Source organism: Salminus brasiliensis, chromosome 1 (genome assembly GCF_030463535.1).
Source record: "Salminus brasiliensis chromosome 1, fSalBra1.hap2, whole genome shotgun sequence".
NCBI classification, from domain to species: domain Eukaryota; kingdom Metazoa; phylum Chordata; class Actinopteri; order Characiformes; family Bryconidae; genus Salminus; species Salminus brasiliensis.
The window spans coordinates 81,926,600-81,942,464 of record NC_132878.1 but is presented as its reverse complement, the minus strand read 5'-3'; the positions used below and the strand labels follow the sequence as shown (position 1 = coordinate 81,942,464).

The 15,865-nt window shown below is 40.3% G+C and overlaps 1 protein-coding gene across 1 annotated transcript in view; it reads left to right on the top strand.

The window, feature by feature from the left end:
• fam49bb (family with sequence similarity 49 member Bb) overlaps nt 1-13,939 on the top strand; it is a 68,126-nt gene extending 54,187 nt beyond the window's left edge. The window contains exons 6-12 of the mRNA XM_072691009.1: nt 3,592-3,731; nt 7,801-7,878; nt 10,493-10,609; nt 10,786-10,865; nt 10,976-11,102; nt 11,558-11,628; nt 13,158-13,939. Coding sequence (XP_072547110.1) covers nt 3,592-3,731; nt 7,801-7,878; nt 10,493-10,609; nt 10,786-10,865; nt 10,976-11,102; nt 11,558-11,628; nt 13,158-13,221 — 677 coding nt within the window. The 3' untranslated portion in view covers nt 13,222-13,939. The remainder of the gene's footprint in view (nt 1-3,591; nt 3,732-7,800; nt 7,879-10,492; nt 10,610-10,785; nt 10,866-10,975; nt 11,103-11,557; nt 11,629-13,157) is intronic.
• The last annotated feature ends 1,926 nt before the right edge of the window (nt 13,940-15,865 follow it).

The window sequence follows — 15,865 nt, the reverse complement described above, 5'->3', positions numbered from 1 at the left end:
TGGGATCATAATTTTACAAAATAAATAATTCATGTGGTCTAGTTCCATCTGATAGTGGCCTGTAATTAGTATTTTAAGCATACAGACATAAATACTAGTGCTAAATGAAACCATGCGGCCACTTGTCTTGTCTCTTTGCAGATTGGCTGATGGTACTCAGAATTGAAGTGGTAGTTGAATTTGACATATTGGGAGGGAAAGAAAAAAAATGCTTCATATTTAACATGTCATTACTTTTGCACATGCCATGTTTAATTAAAATGAAACAAATAAAGAGTTATTATGCATGCGATTGTGCAGGAGTGCAGATGTATTCTTATATTGACAGTGGCATGCAGAAGTCGGGGCAGCCTGATCAAAACTATCTGCTATACCGTGGAGTAAAGGGCGACCTGGATGATTTCTTTAACATTTTTATCAAGATGAAATTTACAGTTTTAAATGAAACGGTGTTCATTACGCCACTGGCCGCAACACAGTCATTGATAGCATTGATATTGATCCACCCTGTGCATAACAGTTTGAGAGTGTCATGAAGTTCTGCACTTTTTTCTTTCTCAAAACATACAATTGGCTCATTAGAGCCAAATCGTTCTATTTTAATTGCATTGGTCGACAGAAAAAGCCCTGTTTCCAAAAGACATCAGAACTTTATTTATTTATTTATTTATTTTTTTTTTTTATTTATTTTTTTTTTTGATGACTCTTTCCTGAAGGTTATATTTGTCCAAGTGTCGTTACACAGTAGAACAGTGCACCACCACTTTGTATAGCCTTCTTATAGCCTGCTTTGTGGTAATCAGTTATTACTTTTATTTATTTATTTATTTATTATTATTATAGTTTTCAGGATGCCAGACAGCTGCTGTCCATTCATCAAGGACCTCTGATCAAATGTAAAGGACAGTTGGCATTATTTAATTAAAGAAAAAGTGTCTGTGTCACTGCTGTGTTGGGAATGATCCACCACCCAAATACCTGTCCTGTGGGGGTTTTGGCCATTGAAGAACAGGGTAAAAGAAGGCTCACAAAGTATGCAGAGAAACAGATGGACAGCAGTCTGTAATTGTAGAACTACAAAGTGCTCCTATATGGTCAGTGGAGCTGGAGCTGGAACCGAAGCTGGTCATAATGTTCTGATATGACACACTGGATACCAGTTGTTGTGCTCTGTCCCACGGCTCTCCTCAGCCTTTCCTCCCTGGGTGCCAGTGTTGTCTACACACTGCCGTTCAGTACTGCCAGAATGCCCTGATCTGATGTGAAGTGACATTATGAGCACCCCAGGCTGTCCTCCGCTGCCCTGGCACTAGACTCTCCATGCACCCTGAAGAGTTGCCCGTCTCAGCTCTGTTTTGACTGGAATGGGGAAAAGTGCACTTCCACAGCCATTTTTAATCAGCTCCTTCCCTCCCTCCGCCCAGCTGACCGCGGCAGATGGAGGTCATTACCGTCCAGTAAATCTGCTCAATTTACCCACCATACTGCTTCTCCTCGGATCATTGGCCTGCCCCCCACCCCTCCTACTACTCCCTCCCCCCGTCCGCCTCTCCTCTCTCATTTGAAGAGCTGTGTAGTGGCTGTGTGTGATTTTAATACTTAAACACTTAGAGCTTGTTTGTGCAGCAGAATTCAGAGGCTGAGTATTAAAGAGTCACACTTTGACTTCTGACATTAAAGATCTGGGATGTCTCTATTTTTTAGCTTTATTTTCTTTATATCTCTATTTCTCATTCTTTTCTGGAAGTCCTTGGTTGTCTCCCAGACAAACAGTTTCAGATTCAGTATTTTCTATCAGTCATGATGGAAAATGAAACCGTTAGCGTGAAGCAGCCAGCCCTGATTTTCATACTGTAATGGCACGTTAAAATTGAACAGATTCGTGTTATGCAATCTAATTGCTCTAGCATGCTGCTCATTTAGCTATTAGGAGAAGCGGAGAGGGTAAGGGCCGGGGATGTAGGTTAAGCTCCGCTTGCGTATGTTTTGCTTGCTTTCTTCAGGCCTGTCGGAGCTCTAGCGCAACCGGTTCATTCTGAAATTCAAGGAGCTGGCAAAGAGAAGCTTACGTAAGGGATGCATTGATGTAGAGCGAGGGAGGGACTTTGTGTCTGATCACTTTGACTCAGTAGATAGTAGATGACGTGTCTTCTTGGGCTTAGGTCACTGTTTTCTTATTCTTGTGTAACACTGTGGAGTGTGGCATGCACTCTGCACTCATTCTTACTCTTATTTGCTACGCTGCTTGCTGTGAGGATCATTGAGAGTGTTTGGGAAGATGTTAAAGCTTTAAACTACTGCTTGTTACAGTCTGGCTTTTTATCTTTTTTGGGGGAAAATAATACAATTGTAACGGTAATGATACTGTATGTACAGTACATGCTGTACACAGTAGTTTTGTTCTGTTCAACCAGCAGCTCATTTTATTTTTATTCAGTGAAAGATTGATTAGATAAACAGGCTCTGGATGGGAAATGCAGTTTTTGTTTCTTGAGGGGGGTTTGGAGATAATTAAGGTAATTAGCCCACTTGCCTGTAGTCATTCTAATGTTGCACAAACACTGATACTGTATCCATATGTGTGCCGATACTGTCACTTAAATAGCCAGTCAAATCAGTATCAGTGTCACTATTGGCAACAGACAACACAGATTCCATAAGCACGTGTCAGCGTAGCAGACATGTCAGCTGCAAAATCTGAAACATGGGGATAGTAACCTAAAAAATAGTGGTCACGTGGTGGTGCTGGTGGTGTGTTAGTGTACGTTGCGCTGTTTTGAGTGGATCAGGCACAGTTGTGCTGCTGGAGTTTTTAAACCAACTAGAAATATCTAGACAACAGCGTCCTGTGGGCAACATCCAGCAAGCACTGAAAAAGGACTAGAGGATGACCAACACATACTGTGCAGCAACACACAAGCTTCTGTCTCTGACTTTACATCTACAAGGTGGACCAACTAGGTAGATGTGTCTAATGGAGTGGACAGTTGGTGGACACAGTGCTTAAAAAAATCCAGCAGCACTGTTGTGTCTCATGCGCTTGTACCAGCACAGTAAACACCACCACCATCACGCCAGTGCTGAGAATGACCCACCACCCAAATAATACCTGCTCTGTGGTCCTGTGGGGTCCTGACCATTGAAGAACAGGGTGAGCGGAGGCTCACAAAGTATGCAAAGAATCAGATGGACTACAGTCTGTAATCATAGAACTACAAAGTGCTCTTATATGGTCAGTGGAGCTGATCTAATGGGCAGAGTTCATTCCACACCAGGGGTACTCATAATATCGTAATATGACTGTGTATATACACTATAATGCGGGAAAAAAAATGTACATACTGAATATCACTACGTTAAGCAGTGGTCCAGAAATAGTTTTGGTTTTGAACTGGAGCTACATGGCAAATGCAAGTTTGCGTGTGTGGTTTTTGACGCTCTGTCGCACTCTGTCTGGCATACTGCCACTTTCTGCCACAAAAAAACAGTAAATAACACAATTCTTCAGCTTTTAATGAAAAACTGCAAGTCAGCATTTATAATTATAGCTGTGTTAGTAACGGTCTGTCTGGTTTATCCTTTGGTCCACAGAAGCGGCACTGCACAGCCTTTTGAGGGCACTGACCAATGAAACCCACAGTGACCCCACACAGCACCTAGAGCGAGAGCAGGCCCTCGCCAAGCAGTTCGCCGAAATCCTGCACTTCACGCTCCGCTTCGACGAGCTCAAGGTGGGACCTTCTCGACACGCTTTACACACCACCCTGGTATCACAGGCACTAATGATGTTGATGTTTACTGAAATGAGAGACAGCTGAGCCTTGTTAACAGGTCATAATATCTGGGTCTTATTCATCTTATAATGGAGCTCCAAGAACCTTATAATTCTGTACATACAGTAAATTACAGGGATTCAGCACTTTCTGGTGTGGGACACAGATTGGAAGTTGGTGTTGTCAGTAGCAGTCTAAATATCACTGGTCTCTGTGGCTAGCTTAGTCAGCACACAAATGTTTAGATGTGTGTCACTTGTTGCTGTTGCTGTACTGAGGAGAATGAGTAAGGATGAGTCTGATTTAATGGTTTGTAAAAGACTATTTGAAGCCAGTGCTCCACCAGAACTGCAGTGTACAAATCTGCATGTTACATTTTATTTTGGTTGGAAATTCTGATCTGTTTAGTCCAATGCAGGAAGCATGGAAAGCCTGTTGTGGCCAGTTAAAGGCTACCACATACTGGATACGAAATGCTGTTCAGGATTTTTTGCAGAAGCACGGTTATGTCACTGACTATACTTCTCACTTATTGTTACTGTGTGACAATACAACTCATGCTGTACAGCCTTGGAGAAGTTACCCTAACGCTGTATTTACATTGGAAAACTAGTGCCTGTCCCTTCAAGAAGAATATCCAGTAGAATAAACTGGATGTTAATTTATAAAGGCTGGTGCGTGCTTCCTCCGAGTCACCTCAAGCCAGCCACATCTTTTTGAAATAGTCACTAACACAGCTTCACTGGACAGCTAAACATGCTTGGAACATTTACTGCCAGTTCTGTTAAGTCAGCTAACAGATGCCTGCACTGGCTAGCAGGGGAGGAGCGAGGCCAATTATACTCTCTAGGAATCCCAGCCACATTCTACACCACTCGGGAGCCAGAACTAATGTAAAGGACTGAGAAAAATTGGCATTGGAGTTTAAAACACAGGATAGAGAAGGTCAAAGACAGGCTTCAAGTTTCTAGTTTTTTATTTTATTTCATTTTATTTTATTATCAGTAATGTACTGATTTCTTTTCCCATGAGCGTGCTAATTCATTTTTTTTTTACATTTTTTTTTACCCGATTTCCCCTCCCAATTTTAGATATTAGCCAATTATTAATTTCTAGACAACCAATACGCTTGGAGGAAAACGTCGGGTACCCAGCTTTGATTCATCAGCTAGCGGACGCCCGTCCCGGCCAGCATCAAACTGCTATGGGGCGAGAGTCGTCTACCCATTCTGAGAGAGCAAGGCCATTTGTGCTCTCTCAGGCTCCGGCTGAGCAGACAGACCTCCTGTTTAGCAAGTTAGCATGATCAGTTTAGCAAACAAGCAGCTGTCTCATCCTAGGTTTTATTTGTTATTTGCTAAGTTTAGCATGTTTGGGTAAATGTGGTTTATGGTATTATAAGGCGCAAGGCTCTTCATCATGATTCTAGCCAACAGAACAGGCAGTTTGTGTTCTCCTTTAAGCGCGTTAAGCTGTGCAGTGACGTTGTGATTACAGCAGTTCATCAAGATGCACTGTATGCCAACAAGATCCTAAACATGCTGTTTCTTTCATCTGCTGTTGGGTGACTCGGATATAAAGGCTTAACAAGCTTCTAATTCTCAGTAATTCTAATTCTCTGTAATTGCAGGCTAATATGATTAACACTCGGCTAATGAGAAGATTGTTTGTTTGTAGTTGTGCGCCTGCACACTGCCCCAGGGGGTTACATTTGGAGTAACAAATGAGAAATTTGTCTTTCCCTTTTGTTCTCACCCCCCACTCCTCCTGTTTTTGGCAATTCATACGCTTTTCCTTTTTGCTCAATTTAATCCTAATATTATGAGACTGACCTGTTCCAGTTTCACAGTAGAGACCCCTTTCCTTCAGTAAAGCCCCCCATCACCTTCAGTTAGTGTTTGTTTCCCGATGCCCTTTATCAGTACAGTGAGTCATGTCAGTTAGTTTTTCTAAGAAGCTCCATTCTGCTCTGCCGCATGTCTACATCTCAGACAGCGACACAACCTTAAAAGGCTGACTAGTATCCCACCTAATGTGGCGGGGGTGAGCCGGCCTCATATCTGTCACAAGCAATCAGAAGCACTTCAGTCTTACTCCAGCCGTGTTTGTCCCTGAGCCAAAATTGTCGCCTTCTCCCATCTTTCTCTCCCTCTTGCATGCCCCACCCCACAAGAAAACACACACACAAATGCGCACACTCACACAAACAGAGACATAGACACACACTACACCCCGCGGCAGTGGGATGGGATGGCCCAATTAAAGAGCCCCCCAAATGGGGGTGCTAAAAGCGGGCAGGTAGGGGGTGCAAGGTGGCATGCCAGCCTCCATCCATCCTTACCCCCTCCCTCCGCCCAGCTTGGTACTGTGACCTAATTTAGCCTGCCAGTGCTACAGTGCAGCACACTGCGGGCTACAGTTGCCCCCCTAATCTGGCATGGATGTTCTGACGGTAGAGCAGTTGGAATTGAGATTAGGAAATGTTCGCTCTTTCAAATGTTATGTTGTTTTGGGATTTGTAATATTACAAAGGAAAACGTTTCAAAATGCAGACTCGCTGGTCTCTACCCAGTAAGACAGACACTGTGTTTTAGTTTTTTTGCAACCATCCCACATTTCCTTACCCTTTAGTTGCACACATGCTTGAGCAACATCTATGGCTTCTGTAATTAAATGACAGAATTATTTGCAATATGCTGTTCATTAGATGGTGTTAATGAGGTTGCTGAGTCTGAGGATAAAACTGAAAGGCAAATAAAGGGTAGCTGGCCAGTTTCAAATTATTTGAAAGAATTAAAAAAATTACAAAAATAGATAAATGTATGCATGCATGTACATATGTATGTACATGTATATACATATATTACTTATATTACATATTTCTATTTATGTTATAATTTTATTCCATTTCTTGTTATTGTTATTTGTTCCTTTTTTCTGTATAAGGTGCTATTATTGTTTTTTTTGTTTGTTTTTTTTATCTTTCATTTGTATAAATTTAGGGCAACTGCATTGGGTTGGACAGTAAGATATATGTGGGTGGGGTTAAACAAACGGGGAAAACGAAACGGAAAAGCTTATTCATGTTCAAAAATAAAAAATTATTAATCCTCTACAGAGAGCACACGTCTTCACATTTTAATGCACAATTCTGCAATGTGAATTTATTATTGTTCGATAATTTAACAAAAGCTATATTCTACATAAAAAAATATTACTAATGAACATTCTCTTAAAGAAATGAAATGTTGAATAAAATATCCAGGAACTACATAATGTCGATCTATTTTTATATATTTTCTAATTAAATAGTTGGACATACAATATTTAATTGATAATATGATTGATGTGATGAATATTTCTGACTTTTTGAACGCTAGTGTGTGTGGTTTTTCATTTAGGACAAGATCAGAGGTATATGAGGAATCAGATTTGACTGCCTGTCCGAACATTAGCCCTAATAGTGTGAATTGTCAGCTTTATTTAGAATTGAGGAGTTGACCTCTCTAGCCCTGAGTCCTGAAGGGGTCATTCTTCTGTCTGACCTTCAGTCTGATATGCAGACTCTTTGATCTCCCCTCTCCTGCTCAACCCTAAAAACAGTCCCTCCTGAAACAGGCATACATCTCATTAGGCCGTGTCCCTGCTCTGTGTACTATCCTGTCACAGACAGCGTGTCTACTGCACTTAGCTTCCGCTCAGAGGAATCGTGCCAGTGGGAGCAAATGGATCTAGACAAGCCAAGTGCTGACAAGAAAAGGGCTGTTTTGGCGATTTGAGAGAACCAAAATCCTTTTAAGCAAAGTACTGGCTAATCCTATCACTATCCTTTGCATTCCAGGCTGCCTTAAGCTATGTTTATTCTGCATTTGTCAAACACCCCTGTCATAGAAAACCATGTACTGTAGCTGTTTCAGTGACAGGCAGGCTAGTGGCTTCTAACCTTCAAGTGCATGCATGCAAAACTCCACTAAAAGAAAAATCTTTAAACTATCTGAGATTTTTGTGTTGTTTTGCTGTTTTTCAGATGACAAATCCAGCCATCCAGAATGACTTCAGTTACTACAGAAGGACCCTGAACCGCATGAGGATTAATAATGTCCCAGTAAGTGTCCATAGAATGTTGTTGTTGTTGTTGTTGATGTTTGTTTGTTTTTGTTTGTTTTAAGTATACATACAAGATCAAGAATATACACACAATATACACTTTACACAGTTTATGTTTGGTTAAATGTTCCTTAGCTAGTTTGTGCACCTTCACCAGATGCTTTTTCTACCCATCAAAAAGCTTCTGCCAGAATTCTGGTTGAATAGTTGATCATTCTTCTTGGCTGAACTGGTAGTTTAATTTGTTGGTTTACTGGCACAAACCCACGTGTCTTTGAAATAGCTTAATGTTTAGTAATTCCTCAACCAGCTTTGATGTGTGTTGGGGTCATTGTCCTGTTGCAACACCCAGTTGTGTCCTGGTTTCAACCTTATAGTTGATAGTTTGACAGTTGGTACAGTGTTCTTGGGGTTAAATGCCTTATCCTAACTCTCCAAGCCATTTGTCACATCCAACCATAACATTTTCTTCAAGAAGGGTTTTTCTTTATCCATGTGGTCAGTTGGAAACTTTAGTCAAGCCTGAAGGTGTCGATTTGAGTTTCTGGTTCATAGTAGGCCTGTGCTCGGTCCTTGGATTATTCCTTACCTTCCGAACCAATTTACTCTCAGATGAGAGTGACCGCTTGGGTCTTCTTCCAGACCTTGGCGAAGTGGCTACGCCTTCTAATGACTTGTACTTAGGTAAAGTTGTTTGAACTGATGATCTTGGAATCTGCAGTTCTTTAGAAATGACTCGGAAATGTGTCGGTCAACCCAATGCTGATTTAAAAAGTAAATCCTTTTTAAATGGACACAGAGTAGCTACCAGCAGTAGTCAATCATGATCACTAACAGGAAGTTAAGAGGACCTGACTTGTACACTGGTTCACCCTTCATAGTTAAACTCTTTTTCTCTTTTTTCCTTTCTTGCCACATTTTTTTTTTAACTTAAATTCATAAATCTCTTCTACATCTTTTTTGTGTTCTTTAGTTCTGTATCTTCCTACGCAAGCTCACACTGTCCTGACTGTGTTGTGTTGGAGGGCAGTGGGGGGTCTTTACCCCAGTTCCACTCTTTTTCTCTCTTCTTTCTCTAGCCATTTCTGTCCGAGTGCACAGGCATTTGAAGGGCTACTCCCACATTTAGAGCCACCTCTTTGCCGTTCCACTAACAGCCTGCTTCACTACTCTACACACACACACACACACACACACACACACACACACACACACACACACACACACACAAACACAAAATGGCCCTCCGGGGACCACCAAGACCCAAACAGAAAAGTCATCCCACAGGGAGATTCAGTGAGTGTGAGGCGCTTGCTGAAGTGCATTGAGGTGCACCGACACAAACCCCAGCACCTGAACTGTGGTCTGCTGCGCACACGCTCCCACGAGACGCACCACACTCTCTCTCTCAGGAAAACCTAAAATCTGAACTGAGACCTGCCTAATATTCACCCCTGAGGGACTCCTCCCTGGCCAAATACACAGCACAGTGGAGTAGGGCTGGTATTCCCCTCTTATTCTTTCCTGTTGAACCCAGTAACCCCTCAGCCATAGCTGCTCTCTTGAGCCCTGGGCCTGCAGTGTAGCTAAGCCAGTGTTATTTGTATTTGGGCACATGTTTTTAGGTTTGGCCCAACCACGATGTGCAGGTGCATGTAATTTACTGTGTGATGAATTCACTCATTTATGAAATCAGACAAATTTTGCGTTAAGAGTCAAAACAAATTTCGGTCTGTTGCTCGGCTTTCGTGGCTTTGTTGTTAATAGCTCTGGGTCCAGCTTTTGTCACATAACATTTGAAAAGTTTTTAGAGCTCAAACCGTAAGGGGGAAATCCAACAATTGTTAAAAAAAAAAAATCCATAAAATTATGTATTCAGAGTGATTTAATGTGAAATGCACCATTCTGGAGAATTATACTGACTCAGAATTGTTCACAGTGGTGTTCACAGGAACCAGACCTGTTAAAAGGTTAACAGAACATGACGTTGGGAGAGTTAATAAATAACATAAAATGGCTAAATTGTGGACATTGCAACCCCAGTTCCTATCACCACTACCACCAAAACAAACGTTTTTGTGTATTTCACATCTGAAACACCCCCTGAATCAATAAGTTACCCTTAATAAAGTATAAAGCGGATGTAGTTTTAAGTCTGTAGTGAATGAAGCATAGTGACTTTATCAGGGCATGTATCGTTGTCATATTTGTTATAGATTATTGTTATGGATTATTGTTATTATTCCTGTGAAAAAATTTAATTTTACTGATTTAGAGTGTGGCATGATTGTAGGTGCCAGACAGGCTCTTGATCCCAGAATGCACAACGTGTCCAACCTTGAGGCAGGTGGGCCACAACAGTCAAAGACCACATTGGCGACTAGAAAAATGTAGCCTGGTCTGATGAATCTCATTTTCAAGTGCTCAGTAAAAGTATAAATGCCATGACTGCTTCTTATTGTAAGACAATAGAGTCTTTGGTTCCATTAATATTGTGGACATAATGAGGTTAGCTGTTTTTTTCCCTAGATAACTGCTCTTCTCTTTCTGGCCTGGTCTGTTTTTCAGTTTTTTCTCAAAATAAAGAAGAAATATTTTTATTCTCTTTGCAGGCAGAGGGAGAAAATGAGGTCAACAACGAGCTGGCCAATAGAATATCTCTATTTTACGCTGATGCCACACCCATGCTGAAGACATTGAGTGATGGCACGACGAAGTTTGTGTCTGAGGTAAGAAACGGCAGGCTCTGACAGTGGTTAGTACACTGGTTAGTTGCACAGGCCCATTTTCATTGTCTGTAATGTACTGATCAAATGAGGTTTAGCCTTGCTCCCAAATCAGTCTGGCCATTTTTTATTTTTATTTATTATTTATTTTTATTTACTTATTTATTTATTTTTTACAGAACAAGAACTTGCCTATCGAGAACACCACAGACGTTTTGAGCACTATGGCAAGCGTGTGCAAAGTCATGCTGGAGACTCCGTGAGGCTCTTTTTATCTTTTTAAATCTAAAAAGTCCCTTAATTGAAATAAACCATGATTGCTGGAATCTCCCTCCTGAGTAGCGTGTCTTTGCTTTGGTGCTTTTGCAGGGAGTACCGTAGCCGTTTCAGCAGTGAGGCAACTGTGTCCTTCTGTCTGCGGGTTATGGTGGGGGTAATCATCCTCTATGACTATGTTCATCCTGTTGGTGCTTTTGCTAAGTCCTCCAAAATAGATGTAAGTAAACTTTTAATCGAAAAGCTTGCTAGTTAAAGAACCAGTGGGTAAAATAGGTTAAAAATCAAGACAACATGATTTATCACTTATAGATGCTATCGAGAGCTGAATGATGTGGCAGTCAGAGTAACTGGACCTACTTTTAGCTCAGCACAATATGTGATTACTGAGGAGTAGAATGATAGGGAACTGGCTATAGTGAAATAATAAGGGGGGGGGGGATTCTTCTCGTGTGTGTGTGTGTGTGTGTGTGTGTGTGTGTGTGTGTGTGTGTGTGTGTGTGAGAGAGAGAGAGAGAGAGACCTTTACATCAGTTAAGATAATTTTTTTTTTTTTATCCCAAAGTTGTTATTCTATTGAGTTGTGCAAAGAAACCTGTCTGTCTCACTGTGGTTGTAGTGTTGTAGTGCGAGTGTGATCAGTGTAACCTCACTGTGATCTTTCTCATTGAACAGATGAAAGGATGCATTAAGGTTCTTAGAGATCAGCCTCCGAACAGTGTGGAAGGCCTGCTGAACGCGCTCAGGTAAGGATTATAAGAAGGCCTCTACACTAATGGTACAAAATCTATCAAGGCATACTTTGCTGTCTAAATTCACTACAAAATTCAATTTGCTAATGATTTTATGGCAAAATGATTTTGTGTTTGGATGACTCGAGTTTCACCCTGTGCTGAATGATAAGGCATGAATATTTTATCACGATTCAATTTGGCTTTGAGTGGTCTAGCGGGATAAGGCATTGTCACTATGACTGGAGGATCGCTAGTTCGACTCCCGGTCATGCTGTTCGCCATCGGCAGCCGGGGCCCAGAGAGAGCACAGTTGGCCTTGCTCTCTGCAGCGTGGGTAACTTTGCTGCTGATGTTAGCACTGTGGTAATGGTGGATTAAAGTTTATGTGAAAGAGGCTCAAGATTGAATGTGTAAATTCTCCCCACGTCACTCCAGTGCAATGCTGGCCGGCGTCTGCTAGCCAGTGCATCAGAGCCGGGTACACAGCTCCTTTCTTTGAGTGCGTTGGATGATGTGCAGCCAGCCAGTGCCTCTTTTTCTGAACTGCTGCCAGTGCAACAACATTTTACACATTTAACACTAAACACAGTGCCGAACACAGTCCGAGTTCAGTTGAGTTGGACAGTGTTTGGTAACACTTTATTTGGAAAGCGCACTTTAGATGCTTTTACTTTATTTTACTTACTTTTCATTTAATTTTACCAAATACTTACTCAGCCCACCTTCATTTTCCTTAACCCCAAAACCTCACCCCAACCCTAATGCTCAAACTCTCGTCCTAGTGCCAATCCTAACCTTAGTCGTAATCGTAACAAACCCTAACACAGGGGTAAGGAACTGAGGGCCAGAGTTCGTCACAGTTCAAGCATTTCTCTGCTCAAACACACCTACTTACCCTGACGATTAAAAGTTGAGTTAAATCCGTGTAAATTTGTTTGAGCAGGAAAACTGTGCAGGTCTTTGGCGTTTCCCCAGATAGGTTGTAACAGTTTGAATATCTGTAGGTAACCAATATGGAGATCAATGTACTATCCAAATTGATCAAACATCTCTGTGTAGCACCTTTATTTCAAGAGTATAGTATTTCGGTCCAGGTGTGCACTTCTTGTGTGAGGAATGCTGTATGTTGCGAATGATTTCCTCATAAAATCAAAACTCATCTCACCATGTTACCAACTGCTCACACTGTTGGGGAATCAAGCAATTCTGTTTTGAGGTGAATTCCCATACATCCACTCAGCAGTTTAGCTCCTGCCTAGTCACTCTGAAGAGGGTTCCACTATCCTTGCACAGTGATGTAGTGTGAACATTGTTAGGTCTATGCTTCTGTTGAGCATGTGATCGGAAAGATTTAGTAGCAGGAGCTTTGTATTACATCTCTTATCAGAGGCTTTTTTACTTAAGATTAGGATGGATGGATCCTTTAATCTTGGTAGAAATTAAGTAAGTGAACATGAATGACTTGGTTTGTTTTTTGGTTGATGCGTGTGTTAAAGCACTGCAGTCTAACTGGAGTGTAAAAAAGTTCCTATTCTTTGCAGGTATACGACAAAGCATCTGAATGACGAATCAACTGCTAAGACCATCAAAAGCATGCTGCAGTAAGACTCAACTCTGGGATAATACACCGCTGGCCTTGCGCAGGGGTTCAGGGGACACACTCCCTCCCGAACAACAGCAATGCACAGAATGTTTTCATTTTATAAACACGTACCAATCAGATAAGACTTTTTTTTCTGTGCCAAACTGTTTTTGGTAAAATCTTGATTTTAACACTTCCAAAATATGGCCATGCCTCTGTTGGCAGCTACAGTATGGAATAAAAAGAAACAATGTTAGCTTATTTTTGTGGTTATTATTTTAATTTAGCTTGTTTCCCTATGAAAAGGGAGGGAGAGTGTTTTTGACTTGAAAATTTAAAAAAGAGATATATATTGACAGAGAAATATATATATTATTTTTTGTTTGAATTAATATTTAATATTATGTCCTCTGCATGGCATAATGTTGTCTTTTTCCCTCTATTTAAGAAAAAAAAAACTAATGTTTCAGATCTGTTTGTCTGCTTGGTTGTGTGTAAATTCAAAACTAAGTGAATTTAAATTATGTTTTGCTATTCAAATGGTACTTGTCAAAACGGAGATTTATCAAATGATAGTACTGTTGGAGTTTTATATTTTTTATAGGTCTTGATTTATGTTTTTTTTTCTCTATAGTTGTGATTTTTTTTGTTTGTTTTCTTTTTTGAAAACTAAACTTTCAAAATTGATGATAGATGAATACTGAAATGAGGTTTTGATGTATGATAACTTGCAATGTGATGTTTAAAAAATAAAAAATGCTTTCATTTTTGTAACTTCTGTCATTTCCCATTTTCTACCATTACCATGACAACAAAAACAAGTAGTGGACTCTCTGGCTGTAATAAAAATAGTGTATAAGTATAATGTTAAAATGATGCATCATTTTTAAAGTTGGTATCACTTCATATGGTCTGATGCTCACCTGACGGTCAACTAAATGTCTCTTGAACGCATCTGAATTGTAAAGTTCAATGTCAATGATTGTCTGTTGAATGTGATCCAACACCTAACCCTTACCCAGGATCAGAATTAGGGTTGAGGTCAGATTCTGGGTTGAAGTTAAGGTTTGGGTCAAGATTAGGGCTAAAGTAAGGATTAGGTTTTGGGTTGAGTTTAAGAGTTGTTGGGTTAGTGAGAACTACTGTGACTCTACGTAATGGAGATAAAATTGAGTAGTTAACAGTGTATCCAGTTGCTTCAGTACTGCTGCTGCACTGATAGTTATGTTACTGTCACTTATCTCACCTATTAATCATCTACAGATGACCACATTTTGCACATGCCATATTTTAGATTTAAAGCCAATAAACAGTCATCATTTTTTAGAATGTGAAGTCAAGACTGTATATACAATATAAATGAACATAACATTTAATATTTAGTTTCAGGCTCTGTCATATCAGTTAACTTTTTGTGATTTTATTGCATTAAGGACAGTCTATGAGTTTCTGTGGCTATAGCTATGTCTATGGCTTCTTTCTGTGGCATACCTTCAGAAATACCTAGACGTTGGAGGTGCCTTACAGTAAGACAAGCACCCTACCTGACCACAGTCCACTTTCTACTAATTAGCACTGCTAAAATGGGAATATCAGAAGAAGATCTCATTTGGAATTACACTGATTGTGCCAAAATATTCATTTTAATCTTAAAAAAAAAAACTCAACTAAAACAGAGAGGCATTAAAAACTATCCTAAACCTCTTCCCATAAATAAACTCATGAACACATGAAAATGAATCGTCAGTTAAATAATTCATTAGTTAAGTACAGAGCTAATGTGAGCTGTTTCACTTACATACACAGTTGAGGCCAAGGTTTACATACACTTAGTCTAAAGAGGTTTTCACAGCTCAGTTGTGGACCTCTTCAAGACAACAATTGGTACCTGAAGCCTCAAGCCTCTGTGTGACTTAGGGCTTCACACAGATAGCACTAGATGTCAGATTTCCACATATGAATAAATAAATATTATTCTATTACAGATCTATAATGCTCTGTTTAGATTAAGAGTCCATCATTTCGTGACTTGCATAGTACGCTACATAGTGAGTAGTGTGTAATGTGGGATTAAGACCTGTGTTGTCTTCCTTCTATGTGGTGTTTTGGTGATGTCTCTTATGAGGTACTATCATTTCATACAAGGCTAGCATGCTCAAGCGTTTACCTCTCTGTGTGGACAGTAAATTTTTAAAAATAAAGGGAGGCAAATCTCTGTTTTTAATAATATCTGGATGCATGTGGATAGGCTCTTTACTGAAAATCGCACTTGTTCAGTAAGGTACTTGATTAGAATGTATACATAATTTCTCAATTAATAAAACTACTGGCAAAAGTTAACGATCTTTTACATGTTCAAAAAAAAAAAGAAATAAAAGTTTTAAAACTTAAACAGAACTAAGAGTTGAATCTTCTGATAGTCTGTTATTCTATAAGCCTTTATTCATATGGAACGTTTCCAGACATCTTAGTATGCACTTTTTCAGGGTACAGCTCACCAAGAAAACAACCTTGTCTGCATTGCTGAATAAAATGGGCACATTGTAGACAGGCATGAAGTGTGTCCACTGCCCAACAGGCATCAGGAAAGAGCACATTTACAGCACCTCTCCGCTCACTGCACTGAACAAACAGCTGGATTTTACTCTGGCTGCATGAACCTTCTTA